A 24257-nucleotide genomic window follows, 5' to 3' on the forward strand; every position below is an offset into this window, starting at 1 on the left:
GACAGAAGAAACAGGCCCGAGAACCAACACCGATCCTGAAGCGGTTACAGCAGAAGCAGCAACAGCAGCTTCGTTGATTGACTGGTTGATTAAAGTGCGTTAACTGTTTACCTTCGGGTAAATGTGTGCGCGGTGGTGGTTGCGCGGTTTCGCGTAATGGTGAAAAACGACACGAATCACACCGGACCGTGCTTAAGATTATGCCAACCGATTGCTTAATACAGCGCGGGAAACCAGTGTGCGGGGAGGAACGGAATCAGTCAGCCAGTCAGTCACATCCGGCAAGGAAGAGCAGTTTTCATCATGCGGGATAAAGACGGGATAATGGCAGCCGTATTTAACGGTTTTCCCATTCACCGAGAGCAAAGATTTCCAATGTTTCAAGCGGTCAAGTTCATTCGCTGTTTTTCTAGCTCCCTTTCTAGATCTCTTGCATCTCATGTGTGTAATCAATTGCTCTTGTCGTGGCAACTAACATATCGTCCGATCGCCCAGCAACACCACCATCATACGATCGCGTGCACATTCCTCGGCCACCGAAAAGCGACCCGCATCGGAAGAATTTTTTCACAACTTCCTTGGACCTTCTGGCATCCAAACACATTTACGCTGTCGCAATCGGAGTCGGGAATTAGAGGGAATAGGGTTTAAAACCCCATTTCAACCCACGCACCGGCACGGATTGTTGGATTGTTTCGAATCGCTCTTGCACGCCGTCTAATGGTGCATGTGTAAACAAGCCAAAAGGTAACACGTTTCTATGCATGATAAATGTGTTGGTTGCCACGAGTGCTACAATTTGGCACAGTCGCAATGAAAGCGTGTGTTTGGATTTATTTATTGTTTTTACCTGTAATAAATCGCTACCATGAGTACTTTATTTACCTTGGAGTCACCAGGAATAGTGCTAGAAATCACTTTGAAAGCTGCTTTACTTAAACTGCATTAAATTCATCCATTATCAATATTATTTTTAGGAGTAGAAGTAGTAACTCAAATGTATCAATTTCATTTTTATATGCTTTTTTATGCTTATATGTTTTGTTCACAACGTCTGTGTACTACTCACGGATTGATGAGTCAAGAGTAGTGTTACGCGCGAATGTAGGCGGGAGTCAAGAGTGTAGTAATTGAAGATAAGGCCCTTCTTACGATTACAACTAACTACACGACACTTATTGATACACAAGGAAAGCGAGTTCGCGGAGATTAGTTCGGCGAGGAGTATTTCGTGGCTAATCCGGTAAAATGCTGACATAATCCGTTGCTTTAGGGCATTCTGATACAAACTGTACATTTATTAAAAGTGAATCTTAAGTGAATTCTGATTTTGAGCTCATATTGTAACGTATATCTTCACAAGAAGCTTGTTTGGGTACAAAATTTGAAATGCACTTATGTCCACATAATGGAAAGATTAAAATAAAAACTCTTGGCTGCCCTAAGTCTGTCTTCAGTTTGTCCGACAGTACTACTCTAAATTACCGAAATTATTGTTTATAAACCTAAAAGATTAAGTTTCTGGAGGGATGTTAAGTTTGTGAATACATTGTAGCTGTGAATTATGAAATACAACATTTTAGAAATTTATTATACCAATTTATGTCGATCATGATAAAGTAATAATTGGTCAATTTATTCTTCTTTCGTTTCAGGTAAGAGTGACTCCAATGACTTTATAAGCACAGTTTGTAAGTAAACAAACAGCATCCATAACATGTTCAATATTATGGGTATGCATCTACTGTCGTTGCTAATAACAATATTCGATAAATCTATTCAAAAACGGTAATGTTAACACGTTTGCCAATCCAGAGCTCCAGAGTTGTGCATGGTTTTGATATGCAACAACACACTGTACAAAACCGTGTGTATGTATGTGCAGTGACCGTAATAGACATGTTTAATTCATTGGCACTGCAAGCAGGCAGGTTCGCTGGATTGAAAAATGACCGCTACCGCCATAACCGATTAGCATACGTCTCGTAAAAGCTATCACATTCACCAACAGCGCCAGCCTATTAACAAGTTCGCACTCCGTAAGTGGAATGAATCGTTCGTCGATGCACCTCCCGATAGTGGACTATTAATCAGCTGAGACCGCTTAGGCTCGTTCCTCCATGTGTGCGGCAAGAGTTGAACAGGTTGTGTGAACAGGTAATGTACTGCAATTGGAAAATCTTTGCATCATCGTCATCCGCTAACCGTAGCGCAGACGCAACATCAAACACAATTCCCGAGCACAAGCTTGAGTGTGTTCAATCCAATCGAATCGAATTTTATTGAGCTGATCTTTAAACTGCTGATCAGTACTGGTAGTATTTCAAAAGCAGACGATGGGAGGAAGATCTTAACTCATCAGCAGATCGAGGCAATGCCTCACAGCCGAGCAAAACGGTTAGTTTGCTCTTCGTGGCGTAGTCATGGATATTTTTATGCTATGACATTCCAAACCAGCACCAAACTAATGCGCGTGCAAACCAATCCCAACCATAACCATCATGTAGCTGTCATCATCGCCATTTCACACCGATGACGTCAGCTTACCCGGGTCAGTGTTTTAAAATGGTTTCCAAATAATTAATCAAACTAACCTCTCCTCGAACCTCCTACCAGCAAACGGGGAACTACGCAACAAAAGCGGAAGGAATCTTCGCGTTTGCCTACTGCCAGTAGCTCGTGGCTTTTTGGTTGTAAAACGAACCGTATTCGTGATCGTACCGTGCGTTGCAATCACCTTTCTCACGAACGACCCCTAGAGGTGATAAACAAATCGTTGGCTTTGGCACCCAATCACCCCGAAGCGTACACGCGGTGAATCTCGCACTTAAGATAATGTCCTCGCGGGTGCGTGCTTCACCTGCACCGTGGCGCGGGAGGACTCACGAAGGCACTCTTCACCACTCAACACAGCACAAATGTGCGAAAACTAATAAACTGACAGAATTATAATTTATTGTACAATTGCCCGATGTGGATGGTGGTGGAGCCAAAGCATTAAATGTCTTTCCGTCCTATCATCCCGCTATGCACGATGCACGAATGGCAGTGTTTTTTCTCCCCTTTGGTGCGCTGTCAGCTGTGATTACTCGCGATCTCGCACTTTTCGCTAGGTTTCTTCGGAGGTTGTTTTATATTACGTTTTTACAAGCTTGCGTGCAACCATTTGTTTTGCGGCAGCACCGTGTTCACAATATTCTTCCACCCCATCCCAATTGGAAAGCATTAATCGTCTGCTGATACACCTCGGCAGAGTTTACCCAGTAAACGAGTTGTTGGTTCACTGCAAGATGCTGCGAATTACGAATGATTTAAAATACTTATGATGGTCGTAAATCTATTTTCCTGTTCCTGCATTCGCTCGCTCACATTCCAATGTTTAGCGTTTTCACGTGACCTTAATTTTTGTTTGCTACTCTCGTCTCTAGGAGGGAAGCAAACACCACACTCCAGAAGGATGGTCAGTTGGAAATGAGTGTTGTAAAATAATTTCGTGTGCTCCATCCCGCAGGGAACCTGCTTCCAGCTAGCGGTTCGATTGAGTAATAATTCTCATCCCAACCGTTCGCTTCCAGGCCAGTGACGATACATTCTGTTTATGCCTTTCAAGGCTAGATTGCCAGGGTCTTTGCGAGAGTCCAGCCTCTATGAACCGATCAAAACGCGAAACTCGCTTTCGGCAACCAATCTTGAAAGCACGACCTTTGGCAGAACCGAGTGAAAGATTAGATCGAACCCTTCCTACTTTACCGGTTTATGAGGTGGGTTGGACTGAACGAACTAACTGCACACCGTTTTCTGCAGAAAAGGCCAAGAGCGACTGTGTCTAATCATGGTCAGCAACTACGCCCGCGGGAGATTCGCGGCATTCGAGGTGCAATAAAATGCTGCTAGACACCTCGTTTAGCATCCTGGGCATTGCTTTCGGTGTGGCTTGGTGTAATTATGTGTCTCTTCTTCCGTTACCTTAAGTACGGGAGTATTCATTTACCTAGTACGGTAAGCACAGTGAACTTTCATACGCTTCAACTCAAAGGCTCAACCCTGATCGACGGACCGGCGAAGTAAAATCTCCTACCACGGTATAATCTATTTTGATTGAATCATTTTGATTCATCGTACACTACCGCTGACATGTGGCTTTTATGTTGGCTGTTAATCCGGATGTTTAGTCCTCGCCTTTTGCGCTCCCTGGAACTCTTCGACCGGGACGGCAGTGGCGATCGCGAGCCCCAACGTCCTCGCAGTCACTGTTTGACGTTGGCTCGTGCTATTTTTGACAGGAGCACACCAAACTCTAACCGTGCATTTTCCTCGCCACATTGATGGCTTTGCGAAAGAATGCGATGATGATGATGCGCCTGCCGATGAAAACGCTATGACGGCTGCCTGTCGTCGTAAAGTCTTGATGCTTGCTAATCACCGTTCGCGGAGTTGAAGAAAAAACATTGAATTATTAATCTCAAATCCTGCATAAGGAGAAAGGGCAGCAAGGAGTCGGTTTTTGTGTGGCACAGAAAGAATGTCTTGTTAGCTGACATGAACAGCGCTAACCAGATGTGGACGGAAAAGTGTGTGTTGTGCGTTGTGTACGCTTTTGACAACGTCTTGTAATTAGAATCGATTCGATACGGACGGGTTATGTTGGAGGCAAAGATCGATCCATCAATACGCCACAGTAGATCTACCTAAAGATGCCTCCCAGGGAGAGAAAGTCCCTTTCCAGTACTAGCCTACCCGTTGAGCATTTTTTTACGTTATTTATGCATTAACATTATCTTCACATTAAGAGAAAAAGAAGGTTCGCCAATTTGTTTCGACAACTTTGCTAATCAAATTTGTTTTGCCAAATGCTATACACACGCACACACACCCAGCACGCAGATTTGGGTGAGAAAACTTGGGAAAATATCCTAATGACAACGGCCCCACCCATCGATGCCCATTTGTGTCCGACTAAGGTGAATATAATGAAATAATTAAATTTCATTTTGTCTTCAGTAGCATTCAGCGCCCAGTAAGAGATGCCCAAAAAACTGAGTGGGAGGAAAATTTCCTCCACTTAACTTACCCACCCACCTTTCCCATCCCATCCACGAGCGGGAGAGATGATTGATTAGGTGTGGAGTCGTGAATTCGTAATTTCACCATCGCCCGAAGTACTTTACCGCGTGGAAAGTGGCACACAGCTCACGGAGTTAGTAGTTAGTAGTGTGGGATTGTGGGAGCGAAAGAGTGCAGTTTTTTACTTCCCACACGCTGAATTGTGGGCGTTAGCATGTCAGACAAACACAGTTAAGAGCAGTGTCATCGTCAGTATGTTCTAATGGACAACATTGTAGAGTCGAATCGCCCTTAAGGAATTCGCTCTCCATTCGTGTGAGATGAGTTGCAGATTGGAATAATCATTCCGCTGTGTATGATCTCATGCATGCATCAGTTTGATGCAGATCGGTTTATAAGCGGTGTTATGCGTTCCAGATGGAGCTGAAAAGGTTGTGATCCTCGCAAACAAATCCGCATTGGGGTGGAATTCTAGCTCGCCAATAATGGCGGTTGGTGTGCAGCAAGTCTTGCGTGTTTTGCAGTTTTCTGGTGAGATCTTGTCTTGAGAGGCAAGTCCATTCCATTCCTGGCATTGCCATCCATCACAATGCATTAACGTGTCGCCTGGAGCGTTGGTCCTATGATCATAGGGCGATCAGCAAGCCATAGCAAACTCCACATCCGAGCAAGATTTGTGCAATTCTGATTCAAACGGTATTGTTGGTACGGCCTTGACATAAATCATAGAGCACAAGAATCCATTCTGACCTGAGCTCTTGTTACAACGCACCGGACAACATCTCGATATGCGAGGAAGCTTCGTTGATTCAGCCCGGTGTTGTTTACTTATTTATTCGATTGGAAGAATCGATAATCAGCGAACCGTGGAATCGGCTGTCATCCTTGCTTTGCCAGCTGAAAGCGTTAAAAAAGGCGCCTCGTTGAAGGATGAATCAGCGTGCCGGCCCCATACCCGAGTGCGAGAATCGCAAAGCCACCCGATGCCATGAGACAGCAGCAACAGCAGCAGCAGTAGCAGCACGGTTATTAATCGGAACAGCTGTTCTGAGGGACAGAGGCGAGGAGAGTGAATTTTACTTTACGAGATGATCTCTTGTCTTTCCGTCCTATTAATAGCGGATGTCGTATGTTTCTGCATCACCCGCAATAATTTGTAGTTGCTTTGTTGGCATCAACAGCTTAGTCAAAGTCCTTTTTATTGCGTTTGGGGCAGCAAAAATAAATGTTTAAGCCAATATGCATGTACTTAGAAGCTGCGGAAAATTACACAAATACAGTCCCATTTCATCGCCCTTGACCGTCGTCACATCGAGCGTCTTTCGAGGGTGCAATATGTGACTAAGGTACAATTTACAACGCAATTAACCGTGCCATACTAGCTGGTTGGCGATTCAGTCATTGTATCGAAACGATTCATTTCACGTGCAGCAAGTCCGCGATAAAGAAGTCATTACAGTTAAACACTTGATCCAAGCACATTTGTTTACCTTTTTACGGTGCGAGGAAGGAATGGCCGCGTTTACATTTCTTCCATTCACTCAAAATCGCCACACTGACCTGTGGTTTTTTCCTACGTCCTCGGCAAAGACCACGGTTTTGCGAAGGGTAAATGCTTCAGCCCGCTTTTGAGTTGCCACTCGATCATTTCGACAGGCTTCTTTCTTGTAGCCTTCCCATCCACTTGAGATCGACTGTTGGCTGCTATCAATCCTGCTGGAGAATTCATCGACAAGAGTCGAAGTAAAGAAAACATTCCCAACCGAAAACCCAACACGCAAAGTATTTTCATACGGATGATGGACGCCGTCCTAACATGTACATACCTTCTGGTGGAATTCTCTTCCATCATCGGATCTCCCCTTTTCTGCTCCACTAGCCAGATCGTTTCGCAGTTCGTTCTGCGCGAAAAAGGTCCAGCTGTTTTGCGCGTACCTGTGGAAAGTGTCATGGGCACGTGAGAAAGCGATTTGCGTGTGCGATTCTAGACGCTGGTAGGGCAACGCCAATAGAACGGAACAAGTGGAGATTGGAAAAGAAAGAAAATTACGAAGGAGTTTATCCAACCCTTGGTGAGGGTGGGGGTTGCGACATAAGAGTATTGTATTTGTGTATGTGTGTGTGTGCGTTTTTTTTTTGCAAAACGTCGTTACACTGGCTCGTATAATGGTTCCGAAGAACGGCCCGAGTCAGCAAGAACCGTAAACTCTTCGTTTCTTTTCCGTCTCTCTATCTTTCTCTTGGCTACCCTCGCTTAACACGCTCAACATGATCGCGGTCAGCGGTTTTTTTCTTGTTCTGTTGCGTTTTCTGCACAGTCCCGTTCAGTTGCCGTTGTTGCCTGGTTGCTTGTCATCGGACCCATGGATAAACTTTCGTCCATTAAAAGAAATGATCCAAACCTGTGTGCAGACCGAGTGCGGCGCAACGCTTACTGGCAAATTCACCGAAAAAACAAAACCCTAGCCCAGCGGTTCCGCGCCAGAAACACACGGCCGCCGAAGCAACATCAGACGTACACAAGAAGGATGGAGAGAAAATAAAACACCGAATCGAGCAAAAAAAAAAAAAAGGGCAATGAAACCGATCCGCGAAAAGAGGCTCATCTTTGGAGGCTCAATCGATGTTGTAAAACGTGTCGGCTTGGAGGCCTTCCCAGGCGTTAAGCGGAACACATGTGCGGGATAGGGATTGGTTTTTTGTAGCGCAAGAGTTAAGGAAAGCGTGAGGCAAACGGCAGAGAGCGTGAGAGAGCGAGAGAGATAGGGATGGAAAAAGGTTTAGGAAAGATTGGATGCGTGGTGCGTTTGGTGCGGAGAAGGAACGCCTGATCGCCCTACGCCAAAGGTGTCGAACTTACGATCGGTGTAGTTTGCTTGATATTCTTACGGACAAAGATTGCAAATTTGGTTGAATTTATCTCCAGAGAATGAAAAAAATTATGAAAGTATTTATTTTACTAAAGAAATATATTAAAAAAATCCTCCCGAAAGTATTGCAGAATATTGTGAATGCATGCATGGGATGAATGATCGAGCGAGGATCGAAACATGAGATTGTCCATAAGTTCCTTAAACTGTTCCTAAATACCAAGTTGAACATAGAAAGTGAAATGATTTTCTCATTTGAATAAGCTCTTAGTTTCCTGGCGAATTGTTTCAATTTGGACTGCACTTAAAGTTGTTGGAAAAATGAATTGAGTTTTTGTTTTTGCCAACCATATTTTTTTACTTTTATCTGCTTTTGTCAAAGACCAAAAACGCCAAAAAATTGCGGAGGTGTTTTTTTTTATAATAGCACCGATCGTCTACGCATGGAACAAAGATACATATAAATCCTACAATTCCCCTTACGCCCTTGAGCACCACAGAAGATTCCCCTCTTTTTACTATTTACTTTCAAACACTGAGACTAACAAATTGCAATGAATTTCTGAACCAAAATAAACAAAACCTTATTTCGCTGTAAATAAGCAAAACAAAAATGTGAAACAAATGTATTTTTGATTTAAAAATTGTAAAATTTAAAATTGAAAATTGTAAATATTTAAGTTTCTTTTCAAACCTGGTAAAATGTACCATTTTTTTGCAATCGAGCCAAAAATAAAAATATGAAGGTTTACCTCAAATGCAACTAAACTTCAAATATTTCCTTATTATGATACGGTAGCAAGTGGAAAAAAAACTGCCATTATTTATACAACAAAGTTTGTTTACATTTGATTTTATGAGCAAAAAATCACAATAATGAAACTAATTTTGTTTGATTGTAATAATCATTCCATTCCGGTCCACTGACTCTACACCGCTAGGGTTTGATACTCTTGCTTTTACAAGCATTGCCGTTGGCAAGGGGGAATCACGGAGAAGCTTTGAAACACATCCTGCCACTGACGGAACGCGAGAGCGCATCGGTCGCTCTCATTCGCGTAGGAACTTTTGAACAGATCGTACGTACGTAGGGCCGCGCGCGTGTCCCATTTTGCTGCTCGTTTCGCGACTTTTAAGGCCCATATCCTGACCTCCCTTCACGGTGTTGTGGATGGGGTTTTTGCTCGTAGATGGAGCAGCTTGGGAAGAAATTCGCCAAACCCTAGATCATGTAATTAGTGTGTAGTGTTTCTCGCGCGCGTGTATGTGTGTGTTTGTGTGAATTTCGCTTCTTTTCCCTCTATCGCGTGTGTGTTCTGTGGTTCATCGCCTGCAATTCGCTGATCAGTGTTTGCCCTAGTGTGAAGCTTCTCGGTGGATATTTCGTACCGCGCAACGCAGCCAAATCAGTTCGATTGGCTGAAAGTGATTCTGAATTTCTGCACAACCAATTCCAGTGGTTAGTTCCTTCGCTTGCGTCGTCCATTAGTCTGTGATGTGGTTTTTTATCGATGTGTGTTTGTGTGTGTATAGTGCCAAATTCTAATGTGATTCAACTAATTTCATGTAACGTGAAAACAACCCTTTTCCTACCCAAATATCCCACACTAAGTGTACACTCAACCCTTATCGTACCAATCAATCCTGTCCTGTACGGCCCTTTTCTAGCCCGATATGCTACTACCCTTATCAAACGTCCCTACGTGTGCGTGCGTGAGTGTGTGTCATTGTAGTTGATTGCTCACGGCGAGGTGGTGAAATAAAAATCGCCACAAAAAAGTAAAAACGGGGCTAAAAATCAATTTTCGAAACACTTCGAGCACTAGCGCAATCGATCCGAGTTGTGACGCGTTCGCGAATACTCCACCAGTAACCGGTCGTGTCCGAGTGTCTTCGTTCGCGGTTATCAGTGACAACACGGGCAGTTGGAATGCTTATCAGAGTCAGGCGGAGTTAAAACACAATTCGTCCCAATACACTTGCCCGTAACGGTGCTGCTTGATTAGCGCAGTGAGAGTGCCAGCGTTTATTCGTCCAGACAACCGCCACCCGGAGCCCAATGCCCGAGTGAACCCAGCTTCTCGCAACTTCACGTCTCGCGTGAAGAATAATCCGCCGAGAATCATCAGCAAAAGGGGGTTTCGGTTTGAAGCATACGGGCCGGCCAGCTCATAAGTCACCACACACCAGTCCGAGTCATCCAGCCTCACCATGATAAGAGTCAACTCGCAGTCATTCAGTCTTTCCAGCACGCTGAAAAAGGTACGGTTGATTGGGAATTGAACAGCACGGAACGGTTGAGAATGCGCCCGCATCATCATCATCACAGATCGTTTACTCGGCAGGGATCTCCCGATCGAGTCGGTAGGGTGTTAATTTTTAACCCACGAACTCGAAATCCAGCTCGAACGAATAGACTAGAAAGCAACAGATATGTCAACCATGTTGGAACCCCGGGAACCTTAAAAACCGGGCGGGGAGATGCATTTTCGATCCGTTCGGAACATGACTGATGTTCCGTTGGCAGACGGCTTTTGTTTACATTGGCTACCGAGGCGCATACCGGGACGATGAATTGTACTGTTTATTTACAAGCAAATGCATTTAATTATTCAACCTATTCTACACCATTTCAAAGAGCACGAACCCTCAACACAGCGCGTGCTTCGGGAATATAAATGTGATGCATTTGCCGGGTGTGTTTTTTAGGAAAATATTGAACTATTTTCGTAAACTGCATGCATCTCACCAATTCTTGTCGCTAGTTTGTATGGAAATCAGTAACGAAATACGTCATCCGCGCATGTATGCGATCGTTTTCCATGTTTCTACTGAGCAACACGATCGTACGTACACCATCGATCTAGATCTCGGTGGTTAGATGTTTGTCTATAACAAGCACAACATTGGTACCACTTTCCTGACATGTGCAGTACAACTGGAAACTCCCTCGAGAGACGGGGGGATCCACCCACTAGAGATCGTGGTTGTCAGAACAGACCACTGACCTACTAATCACTTTTACTACCGCATGATACGCGCGCGTGTGTGTGTATATATGGGGATGCGTCGCGTCATTGATGCGTTAGCGGTGGACCACAAGTCTTAAAACAGCCGGACGCAAGTCCGTATCGGGCTCGTAAAGAAACAGTCTTGAATTCTCTTGATCTGGTGGTTAGCTTGGGGAATTTGCGAAGAGAAACAGTTGCGATGCATATGGTGTACAATATTCCAGAAGAATTAATGTGCCCCGCTGCAGCCATGGTTTACTGATGACGTAATTGGAAGACAATTCTGAGACCTTTTTTTCGAAGTTGAGATATTCCTCCGTTCAAGTGTGGATTCAATTTGTGTTTATCTCATCTGCTCTCCCCTTTTTTTGCTTGTTTGCAAAGATACATCTTTTGACTTAAACGAGATACAACCAACTTGCAGCCGCCATCATTCCGTCCATTTAAAGTCAACTGATGACTTCGTTGCTCAGATGCGTGTGAATGTGAAAGAGATCCTTTTTGTCCGTTTTTTGTTTTCGCAATCCTCTGTACTGTACGCGTATGTGATTCAATTAATTAATGTCAGTTGAATGAGACGCCAGCGTACCCAAGCGAAAACGGGGGAGGCAAGGAACTTCAACAAACGTTTCCTTTCTTATTGAGCAATGACAACTCCATGTTGTGGATGTTTTTTTGACATGCCAACTCTTGGAGCTACTGTTTCCCTTTAATCCACCCATCGCTTGGGGGCTGGATGGTAACATTCCAACAAAGACAGAGCTCAACTCCCTCCCTCTCTCCCCTCATCCCATTCTGAAGCTGGCAATTTAGCCGCTTAATCAGCTTAGAACCGCCCCAGTCGCAGGGTCCCCAAAAAAACCCTTGCGCAATTAATCACACCTGTCAAATTTTATACAAAACAAAACGTGAAAACGATTCGCCCAACTTCCAAGAAGCACAAATTATGTTTTAACGTCTCTCTACATACACACGTACGCATGGTTTTGTGGGTAGACTAAGGGACTGAATACGTAAGATGAAGACTTTTTACATCTTCAACCGCACAACGTTTTTAAAACGTTTTTAAGGGGAACACCCCTGTGCTGGGTGATGGGCCTCTGGGGCAGCTAATCCCATACGATAATGTCCCAAGCGGTCAAACAATTTTGTGACGCATAAGCTACACGATCTTTCGAAACTTGAGGAAGAGAACGAAAAACTCGATACGCTTAAATACTAATAAACCATGCAAATCACGTTCCAAACTAGCTGTACGACTGGCTGACTGTAGCAGTGTGTCTCAGCGCCTCACGGAAATTTGGGACTTGGCTTTGCGACGTGTTCCTCTTGCTTTCAGGTTGCTAAGGTGCGGTTTTTTTTCGGAAGGTTCCGTCGTAACCCCGTTGTCTTTAAGAACGCAACGCAACAAAATATGTTTGCTCAGTTGACCGCCGATGCCGGGGCCCATGATGTTGTCATTCGTGCCATTTTAACAGTTTTGCCTGTTATTCTGGCTTGTGTGTTTTGTGTTTCTTTGCTCCGTGTTGTTTTTCTTGTTTGCATAAAAGTGGTTGAAAGGTTTGCTGAAATGTTACTCTGTTGTCTTGTGGTTCTTTCCAACTTCTTCGACGATTTTTGTTGTTCGCGAAACTGTAATTACAATGTGAAATATTTATTTGTTAGTTCAAGACAACTTTTTATGTTTTAGTTGAGGAACAAAGTTGATTTTTGATAATGCGGTTGTTTGCAACTTTGTTGGTAAAATTAATTATTTATTTTAGCCGTGGAGGAAAAAAAACAATAAATACCTCATTTTGAGTCAAGCATTAATCTTCACTAAAGCTTCATTTCCTTCTCGAAGTTATCCGGAAAACGCACCCCGTATGGTTTAAGATCCACTCTTGATTTAAAACACATTTCTGATCAGTAACTTAGAAACAAAAAAATCACTCCCAGTTCTGCTGAAAGCATTAGTATTAGTTTATGCAAAAAAAAAAGCACAAAATCGAGTAGAAAAAACAAATCATCAGAGATTGAGTTTTTTGTTGTTAAATATCTGCTGCCTTTTAAAGTTCGGTCTTTGCTACCATAACTACAACAAAGAAGCAAACACACCCTCTCGGAAGCTTATACGAACGGAAATGAATTTATGATTTTATGACACACGGCAAACATTTTGTCTGTTGATCCTCGCGCAGCGCTAACGAAGACAGGCGTCGTTTCGGGCGCGTAGGGAGCGTTTCTGGCCTGGTGCGTTCCTGGAATACCCGAATCCCTAGCTGTGCCCAAGGGGATTTTTGACTTTTCTACCTGTGTGTGCAAGATTGTTGGAGTTTGGTGCTTTTAGAGATCTTTACGTAAGAAGCTTGTAGAGCGAGGCACGTCCTTCGATCGTTTACAGCACCTGTCCTTGAATATGCATTACGTTCGATGTAGATAAGCGATAGCGTACGATCCTCACTAGATCGACCTTTTTTTTGTGTTCCAAAGCGTCGTTCCCAACATTCCCAAAACGAGGCGCCAACGAACCTTTTTGTTGTTTCAGTGAGAAAAAGCGTGAAACAAATGGTGACAACGAAAAACCAATGTCAACTTTAAAACAACACAGAAATTCAACGTGTCTCACTGACACTCGGAATTGGTTCGCGTCTAATTCTCGTCCCGTGTAAGCCTACAGCTCATCAATCAATTGCTGGTTAGAATTTGCCAAGGCATCAGCAGGCAGCTAGTTATCGCAAACATGAGCACCCGCGCACGCGAATGTCTATTTTTTCCTTCGCTGACAAACGTGACAAGGACTCGCGTGTCCTGAGCTTACCATTGATGGATTGATTGTGAAAACCCGCAACTACTGTCATGCGTTCCCACCCTACCAACCAACCAACCATCTTGCTATGGCCAGGTGAGCCCAGAACAGACGGTACCATTCACGTTAATCTACCGGTCGGAATTGGTGGTGTCCAGGTGTGCGCATAGTGATTATGATAATGTTGAGGTTGTTTGGGGTGGGACATTCTAGCGCATTGCCAGGTCTTCGGCGAACTAATGATGCCAATTCACTCTCGCAGGGCCGTTGCTGAAATATGGTTTGTGTGCTTCCGGTTGGAAGATGAGGATTTATTTCCTGCTTACGTTCCATTTCCCTAGGGGATGTTGGTTGTAAGTTACAGCCCTACGAAAGGGGCGTGCTGAGTGTCCTCAAGATGAATTGCTGTATGAATTCGTTAAACTAATTGTTGATTAGTCTTAAAAATTAATTAACAATCTATTCTTTCTATCAGCCATCTTTACAAATCTATTCTATTGTGTGCGATTTGATGTAACTGAAGGGAGAGCAGGCATATCGCATCGTACCTGACCCAAGCACCTTCCTGAAGAAAGATACAAGAAAGATCACTTTACAGCGCTACGCACGAAACACGTTTTCGGAACGTCTGGAAAGTAGCAAGCTAATTAGATATACCTTTCATTCCCGAAACTCCAGCATCCCTGTGGGGTAGCAGCTATTTGCGCACATTGCTCTAGCATGACTTGGACTTATTTTTAGCCATTACCAATCGTTCGCTTCTAGCATGAGCATGCTGTTCTAGGGCAAGCGGCGCCGCTAAGTTTTCTTTCTTCGGTCTCTTCCCCATCGGTAAAAGCGGTTTCGAAGTTGAAAAAAATCCACAAGGTTTGAAGATGAAATTGGCCAGTTGCTTAGATGGCAAATAATAGTTGTAATGTTGTTTGGCTTCGCTCTGGCCACAACGGGAGCAATCGGAAGATGAGGGCCAACATTGTCTGCGCTGAGAGTAGGTGATGTGGTTAATGTAAGACAGTTAAGATGCAAATTCCATTCGATGAAGATGCTCACTTTTGAGCAGATGTTTCGGGGTGCTATTAGCCGATGTTTGTGTGATCTAAGCAATGTACAAGTACTTCGGTCGAGAGACATTGCAAGTATTGGATATCGTCTAGAAATAAACGCTCACATCATTTACAGTCCCATCTTTACGGCTTATTCAAGTATATCATTAGAATAACTTTGAATAATTGTAGCAAATTAACCTTCTCCCGCTCGTTGTGTCGCTCTTTCCATTTTAAACTGTCATCAAATCACCATCTTCTATGAATCTTTCAGCACATCAGCGCATCAAAAAAGTGACTCTTGCATAATCTAATGAGCTTGATATTCAATATCTTCCCCCGGAGGGAGACTTGAACCTTCTCAAAATCCCAATCGCAGCTCATTTTAATATTATTAAACGTTTTTTCCCACCACCAAGCGCGGCATCAATTGCTCAGAACTGGCCGGCCTCACCTCGTACGAGCTAATGATAGTGATTTGATTTGATTTGACCCATACGCTCGGGCGGTAGGTTTTTTGGGATAGGTCCGGAGCTGGTGATTTATTCGCTTGTTTCAATATTTAGCCTCCAGGTATCCGTGCTTGGTAGTACGAGCTGTGAGAGAGGCAGCTAGATGAAGCAAACGCTTCAGCACACAGCGCCGTGTGTAATTGTAATTATCTAGAGTCTCGGTTTTATGATACACTCCTATCAACTTACTCGGCCGAAGTACGTGTCGTTGGTCGTTTGCTTTCGGCAATATCAAACTACGCACCTTTGAGTCATCAGTTGCTCAAATATTGATTTCCCGTGAAAAGAAAACACTTTTAGTCAATTTTAAAGTGACGAAGCAACAAACAGAGAGCGCTTAGTACACGTGAATTCACACCTAAAAATAGTAACTTTGCAAGCAAGAGTGCGATCAATAAATCTTTTCTTCCATTTCCGTTCGAGAATTGAAAAACAAATTACAAACGAACGTGCGAACGTTTGTGCAAAAATGGCGTATCCAATAATGGCTAGACATGAGATACCGTGCCAGCCGTTATTGCCATCTTTAGCATAAATTAAATCCATAAGAAGGAGATCCCGTCAGAAGCCGGGTACTCCACCACCATGAGTCACTTCAAACAGGAAACCTCATTGCTCAAGATCGTGCCGCAAAGCGCGAGATGGTGGTGGTTGTACACATTAAATAGTTCACGAACCAATCCTCGGAAGCCCGGGTCACGCTCTTCTTTTTTTTTTAAAAGGCCTGTTGCAAATGTTCTGCATCAATTCTTCAAATGCTTGCAACCTTGTGGAAACAGTGTGATGGGCCCACACGACAAACGATCCTTTTTAGGAAGTGGATTTACCGCAGAAAGTGTCAAATTACCATTTTCCCATCGGACACCACTGAGAGAGGCAGCCGAGGTGCGGTGGGCAGAGATTGGAAAATGGTTTCCATTTTTATTTCCCCACTTTTAAAGGGCCACTGCTTAATTACTCTTGCAGGTTAGTGGGGGAATAGGAGCGGGATACGTGGTGCGACACGCGACCCAATCATTAGCCCTGATGAGTTTTAATGGACACACCTTCGCGCGCTCTTCCACACTCTCTTTCTGCCGCTTTATTGGCCTTTATGAAAATCTCTTAAGGCAGCGCGAAAGGAGGCTCATTTGATAATGTTTTGATTTTAAAAGCTTTTCAGCTTTTTCCGTTCATTTGGCTTGCAGGCAAACGGGCCTGGTCATGCTCATCAGAAGCGTCGTTTTTTTTTGTGCCCCGGTAGGACCACGACCTCCAAGGGCTTTGGACATTCCTATTGGAAGTTGATTGCTTTCAGATTTTGCACCAAGCGGAAGGAAAACGGTGAAATGGAGTGGCGTTACACAGGAGTTTGCTTCAAAGTATTTCGATATTATGCATTCCGACAAGGTCATTCGTTGGAAGATGATAAAAACCCCCGAGCTGGGTGAAAAACGGTGTCACGAACGGTGCAAAACTTATGCTGCGAGGTCGTTACCCAACGTGGACCTGGGATATCGGTTCCGTTTTCGGGTGTGGCATTCTGATGATGCCCTACCAAGCGCAATGGTGATGGTGGTGGTCATCAATGATTGATAGCTATACCCGGCATGCCCTGCCTTAGAACCGGTTCTCACTCTTTGAATTATTGATCTGCAAGCAATGATGAAGTTGAAATTGGATTTTCTTTCGCAGGTTAATGACACTCTTCGCTCGTCGTGATTCTTCGAAGCAAGGCAAACATGATGGACAGTTTTTTTTTGGTGGGGATCGTAATTTGACATTTAAATATGATCAATTTCAACCCCTTACAGTATCTATGTTGTATCAGGTGGAGCGACGAGAGGGACACACCGACACGCGATTTCTTGTCTGCAAAACAAAACGCTTTGCTTGTAGACATTTTGTGTTTTTTTGTTCAACAAATTTGCAACCTGTCCACGGGTTGAGGACCCAGCCTGATTCCCATTCATTTGTCTTGCTGGGTGGCATCATCGCCATCGCTAGAGACGGTTGAGATGAAAAATGAGCTCCGAAATCCGCCTGTCCAGCGCTTTTTGCCTTAGGTCCTCGCGGGCACATGGCAAGTGTCAAAAGTTCATGACAGCTGCTGTCAATGCGGTGAATGCGCTCTGATGTTGGAATCTTTTTTTTCTGCTCTTCTTCTATCCTCATTTCCATTCGGTCAGAGCGCGCGTGTGTGTGTGTGTGGCGCTACCGGCGCAGGTTATTTGTGAAACCGATGACTTCACGTTCCACTTAATGGCCGCTCACTAGCTGGGAGATGATGCTCCATAATGCTCGCCTGTTTGAAGTTACTATTAGCACTCGTGTCGACTACTATTCGTGGCGATCGACAGTTCAGCCGTGTTTGTTCGATTATCGTTACACGATCGCTCGTTATGATGCTAGGCAATTAATTTGTACTGCGTAGGTCAGCTTGCAACGTTACCGCACGTAACCCTTTGTCCAACGTAGCGTGTGCGTGGGGCCAACTTGTAGCCAATTAACTACTGCTCCAGATGAATAGATACGTCGCGATGGGTCATGATGATCTATGCAAGATGCAACAATCTTCATCATACCGAGTGATGTCAGTGCTTTGTGGCGACGGGTGCAATCTTGGTACCATTTAAAAGCTGCAGATGACGCTTGCAAATCACTAGCATTAGCGTTGTGCTATCGGCCCTTTTGCGCTGGTGTCGCACTTTGATGAAGGATTGTGGTTGTCTACGCGTTCAAGGCAGCGTGACAGCAATAAATTCACGTGCCATCAGTGATGCCTTTTATTAGCTCGGATGACCATTCATTAGGCCGTGCATGACTTCTTCGAGTGACTCTTAGATAAGATCTCCGTCACAGTCACATCAGCAAATAGTGTCGCTAGGTCCGTTCAATCGGAAGTTACCTTCGTCACCACTCTTAGGGCACCACACGAGCCTTGTGTTAGCATAAATTAAAAAAAAAAAGCGCCACCCTGCTTCTTTTTCTGGTCGTACGGGTGGCCACGTTACCTGTTACGCGCCCGGCGGTAGAAGAAAGGGAAGGCTTAATTTACGATTATAATTGCTTTTAATTGTCGCTTGGGCGTCTGTGCGGCGTACCGCAGCGGGCTTCTGGAAGGGAAGGTTGTTTGTTTGCTCTTGATTAAGGCGCACCTTGGTGGGCTCCCTGCCAGGCAGTACCATAATCGCGTCGTATCGAAACCAGTTTATGGCAAAGCGGGCGGTGAAGCACGCCGGCATGTGAATAGGTTGCATATCGGAATCGATCGCGCTAATAGAATGTTGAGTGTCGTGGCAGTGCGTTTTGCTTTGCGAACGACTTTCGCAATGTCATGGGTCATAAGCGGGTGGGGTGATTTGAAGACTACGGACCATTGGACAAGTGGATGGAGGACTGAGCCAAATCGTGATTTGGTGGAAACGTAATCCAATTGAGGGCGACGAAACCTGATATCAATGTATTATCACTTTTTTATATAAATAACCGGATCAGGACGCTTACGGGGTAGGTAGAACAGGGGATGGGAGGGTAAGAGATAAATGACCTTACTGATTGTGTCGCTGCAGGGTGCTAGAGCGTAGCGCATAGGTGTAATGTTGTCGATTATCGACGTCTTTCAATACAAATGATGGTATCTCTTTTTGTTGCAAACACACCTGGAGGTATGTAACATGTTTTTATTAGCTTCTACATTGATGTATTAAAATTCAGGAGGGTATTAGAAGTGATTCTATGTATATAAATAGCATAAGGGCGTTCCAAATCAATATCTCATCAAAGTAAAAACGGAATAGCTTTTAAACTGATATCAAAATATTTGAATACAGTTCTCTTCGATGCGTCATCTTTTCTTCTGCTGATTGCATTACACACAGTCTAGCGTTATGCGTGACTCAAATCGGGAACTATCAATCACACCGTCATGCGTGCGATAGTGCGTGAGTTAAGTGTGTTGACAGCGCAACATGACATTGCGCTGATAAATAGTTGCCCCAAAATTGATTTGATGGCATGATCGAGCATCGTGCCTTATAGACTTGCTCTTGCTTTCAATGGTCAAAACATCGTTGCAATATTTATAGAAGAATATTCTTCTAGAATTATGTACAATAATTGCAATATTCTGGATTCATTTTCTACCGATTATCTGATCGAATGGACATCAATATTTTGCGCGATTGAAGCCAAAACCAGCTCACAGAACCTATAGCAGAGAACACAAGTAGCAGCAACGGAGCCCGGATAGCCTGTAGCGATCCTTTCCCAAGCACTTTGCGCTTCCTTCGCTGTCGCTGGACATGAGCCGTTCCATTTTTCATGTCAATATCGTCGCAATTGACTTGTACGCCAGCGTAACATGATAACGCCTGCCCCGAGTACGCACGAGTCTCGCATGTTTTTCGTCTCAGCCGGAGTCAATTCACCGATCGAACCGCGTGATATCGGTCCAACTAAAAGGGGAAGATCGTTGAAAAATCGTCTCATTTAAGAATCCATTCATGTGATGATGTCAAGCTCTTCTTCGGGATGCCGCGGTTCCTCGGGTGGAGGTTCCTTTGCACGTTCCCGAAGGACAAAGCACCAACCACTGTCCCGATGCAACCCTACTCCGGTGCGAAAGTGCGAACGGTGTGGAAGATAGCAAAATAAATTTGCATTAAACATCATCCACACCCCGGCAAGTGTCCCGGACGAGGAGTCTTTTATTTCATCTTCGTCTTCCCACAGGCACACGCTGCCCGTAGAAGCCTGAAGTCGTTTCAGGCAAGTTGAGAACTGCAAACCATCACCGGGGGGGTAGCATAGGGATGACACGACACCGGTGTCAACCTGCAGCCAAGTTGCAAAAATCTTAGTTCTCGCTTCGGTAGGAACATGCAGCCTTTATGCAGGGTTTTTGTGGTGAGGTCTGGTCACCCAGCAGCGCCTTTGCGGCTCATTTATGCAAAATCGGTTTTAACGATCTGACAGCGAAAAATTATGACAACGGTTACGGCCAGCAAAACAGGAACCGGTTTCTACACAGCCCGCCCGACGTTTGTGTCCTTCGGTTCCAAAAAATGTTTACCATTTTGTGAGGACTGCTGCACCACAACTAAGCAAAGCGACGCTCTAAGCTTCAGGAACCAACGAACGATTTGTCTGTTATTTGAAGAGAATGCAAAAAAGTGCTAAAAGAAGGTAAAGCTAATGACAAATTAAATAAGAATGGAAAATGCGTTTTCGTCGTGCTTGTCCAAAACTTTACACCACAGACAACCACGCAGATGAACGCAGAATGATAATCGCCGACATGCGAAACACGCCAATCGGTTTATGCGCTTAATTCTTGATGCGCCTTGGCACTCTGACCATTCGCGAATCGGGTTGGTGTCTATTTTTAGTGATGAGTCAAAATTCCGGTAGCGCTACAGGTCCCGCTATCGCGCACCCATGCGCACAATGCGCGCAACTATCTAAGTCAATTCACACACACGCGCGCCCTGGTGGCTTTTGCAATCAGCGTTGAGAGGAGGCCATGTGCACTTGTTGGCCGTTTGGCACTTAACCGATTCCTCAACATCAACATCAAACAATCTCAAGCGAAACGGTTGTATGAATTGGTGAAGAGGTTGTTTTTTCCCCGTTTGGTTTGTGTGTTTGTCTGGTTTGGCCTATCAAAGGCCTCACCACGGTTTCACAGGTACTTGACGATGAATTTCGCGATCAACTTTGATCACCTTGAAGGGGAAATCCTCGAGCAAAAAGGGAAGAGACATATTATCGCCATTACAAAATGGTTGACTTAAAACAATGAAGGATCATCCCTTCTACTGTTCCGTACGTACGTGAGCTTGAAGATCTTCATGACGGTACCGATCAGCTGCTCCCTTCAGTTGGATGCAGGAATGACACCTAATGAGCGCGTTAATCAACGCCATCCGCATCTCCATTTAGCAACCACCGTCACGAATAAAACAAACACGATGACGCTGGTGGCCTTGACAGTGGTGTGCGCTGCACCAGGTGATATGGGGTATAGTACGCGCATCATCGCCCAAGGTCATCGAAGTGCATCTCCACCATCATCGCTCGTTTTCTCTTGCTACATTCACGACAACAGCGTCGTTTGTGTACGTTTGCATGACGTCCCCCTTGGAATGCAACATACCATCCATCCATCCGGGCGCGTTGACACAACGACACCACCGCAAATGTCGCGCTCACTGCTCACAACACATCGGCGTTGTTTATGGCCCTTCTTCAGCTTCCTTTCGGGTTTGGTTCCCTTCTGGATGCGCGACAAATCGTTGTCGTTGCCCAAATTCCAAGGAGCGTGTCGGACGGAGATAATTCTCAGAAATTCTCGGGAACCACGTTGGCGAAAAAAGAAACATAAATTCGCTTTAAAAACCGGTTCGTTTCTTCTATATTCGGCGTGTTCTGGGAGAGTATCACACATGGAAACGAAAAACCGCAAACAAAAAGGCAAAGAAATATGCAGGGATGCATGCAGCGCGCCATTTTGTCACCCATTAATAATGACGACCGGGGAGGTGGATGATGAAAATGTTCGATTTAACCTTTAAAGCTCATTTGAATATCAAATGGCTATGAAAATAATGCTTGAAAATATTGAAAGGTTTTTGCAAGATTTAAAGGACTAATAAATATGTTTCGTTTCTCACTGCCGACTCCCGAAACACCTGTTACGGTAATCTTTTTTTCCATTTACATAAATATAAAATGTCTCAGCCTTTTAATCTTATCGGGTTTTTTCGGTCGTAATAAAGGCAAATTTTTGGGTTTGATTCGTTAACAACATATTTCGGCAAACTTTTCCTTTTCTTTTACCATACCATCCACACATCGAGCAGTCACCAATCATAACAGGATCATCGATCAATTTCCATAACATATGCATAATTGGTGTGTTTCTAAATATGCTAATCCGCTTCCTTCCCCTCCTAAAGGAAGGAATTCCGAAAGGCGAAACCAATTTTTTTTCGCACATACCCCTGCACGTACGAGCTTATCTACAAAACACCAACCCCAAGCTTCCCAATCAGATCAATTAAGATAACCCGGCCCGGGTGTTCAGAAGCGTGGAACAAGTTTGGCTTCAAATAAGCAACCAACATAGACGTCGCCTTACAGACATACAGGCGTGTGGTTAGTCCACTTTCGGCCGAGCAAGAGCAAGACGCTGGACCAGGGACTGGATTTAAATCATCCCCAACCCGAGTGCCTCGCGAAGTCTTATCGTGGTCCACAGTTGAGCGATCAATTAAGCACAGCTAATTGGTGCAAACAGTTCGCGCTTTGACACCAGACACTGACTGCTGGCCCAGTTTTGTGTCTGCCAGTTCGTCTCGCTTAGTCCAGAGAGCATTTGCTGAACTATTCGGCCTGCGTTCTGTCACGCCTCGCACAAAACAAACTGGCAGCTGATAAAACGGAGCGTAAACATCAATAGTGAATTAGCGACGGTATGCCATAAATTAGTGGCAGTGTTACATGCTCCTCACTAGCCGGTGCATCGGTTCCACCGCTCGAAAGAAGTATTTAGATCTTGAATCTTGGAGGGGGTTAGAGATAGCAACCTCACAAGTCACACTACACCTTGATCGAGTAGGTCGCGATTGCGGCTTGGATAAAATAAAACACATCTGAACTGAGGAACTTGTGCAAACTCATCTAACCTCTCGTTTAAGGGGAGTTATTTATCGCGAGTCTCCCCAGTTACGATGGGATATGATTTAGTGCGGTGGTGTTGCGTGCTGCTATGCAAATAATAGTACAACCAGACCGGTCCTCAGTACCCGCATCTCTGATTGCCTGATCGGTGGTGGAAGGTGTGCTCTCGCGCTTATAAACTGCACCGGATCGGCCAATCGTGCGTTTGATACGTGCCGCCAACAGCAACAAATTTGCTGATTGCATTTTAATTTTCCCTACGCTAATGAGCTTGAGGTCTGAAGTGAGCGGCATATTTTACGCCACGCGGATCTGGGCAAAAGTAATCGACAAGGCTTTTTATAGTTAAATGTTACAACCTTCGATTGTAGATATGTTGATAACTTTAAACGATCGGAAGTAGTTCTAACAAGACGTTATTTATTGGGGAGGAACGGCCATATCAGATGTTGCCCAAGACTAGTTTACAGATAGAAGTCTTTTCAGTTGGAACATGTTTCATCCTCCAAGAAATGACACTTTATCTTTATGATATGCTGAAAGCGAGGGTCTTTATCATGGTAAGACACCTTATTATGTGTGTGCTCAGATGCTTCATTGTCGATTATTACGTAGTCCATGAGGAAAGTCCTGCAAACAGTAAGGGTCCATTTCCATATCCGGTGCATCGCTTCTTGGAGCTGTAGGTATGGACTCCTTGACTCGGAATGCTGCCTTAACTGTCAGGTGCCCTACAGGTCCCTTATCGCAATTTTCGGCAACTTTCCAATGGCCTGGACTGCGTACAACAACACAGGCCGAGCAGCCTCGTACTCCACACAAAACCATAAAAGATGATCTATGTCGTTGGAGTCCACCTACCCTATATGCTAGAGATAGACCTAAGCCTAGACATCAATTGAATGAACGCACGAGATGCCATGGAACCAAGGCTTCAAGGACACTTAAGAATATTAAAGTCTCCCTAGACCTGACCATACACAGAGACTGTGGAACGTCATAATATACAATTCCTATGAGACATGCAACAGGTGTCTTATTATCGTGCAGCTTTTGGCGGGAAATTCTTGCTCTCAAGCTTGCTTATCAAAACAATCTTTCCCGAGCATAGGGATACCCCCCATTTTGCTCTCTCCAAAGTTTTTGAAACGGCCCTCGAACATCCTTGACATTATCGCGTGAGAAAATGTTTTCGCTCACACACGCAGACCTGACTTGTGTGTTTAATGTCATCGGTCACAATTTTTTTTTATCTATCTACACCGTCTAAGAAAGCGAGACGACTAGGTCGACGCGGAAAACCGCAA

At 44.4% G+C, this 24257-nt stretch overlaps 1 protein-coding gene across 2 annotated transcripts in view; it reads left to right on the forward strand.

Moving 5' to 3' along the window:
- LOC126556583 (uncharacterized) overlaps positions 1 to 24257 on the forward strand; it is a 78728-nt gene that overhangs the window by 13010 nt on the left and 41461 nt on the right. Inside the window, exon 1 of one of the 2 annotated variants that reach the window (XM_050211912.1) lies at positions 10135 to 10196. The exons of the other annotated variant lie outside the window; for it this stretch is intronic. Coding sequence (XP_050067869.1) covers positions 10146 to 10196 — 51 coding nt within the window. The 5' untranslated portion in view covers positions 10135 to 10145. Of the gene's footprint in view, positions 1 to 10134; positions 10197 to 24257 lie in introns of those variants that run through there. 2 annotated transcript variants of the gene reach the window in all.

The sequence above is a fragment of the Anopheles maculipalpis genome, chromosome 2RL (assembly GCF_943734695.1).
Source record: "Anopheles maculipalpis chromosome 2RL, idAnoMacuDA_375_x, whole genome shotgun sequence".
NCBI lineage: Eukaryota > Metazoa > Arthropoda > Insecta > Diptera > Culicidae > Anopheles > Anopheles maculipalpis.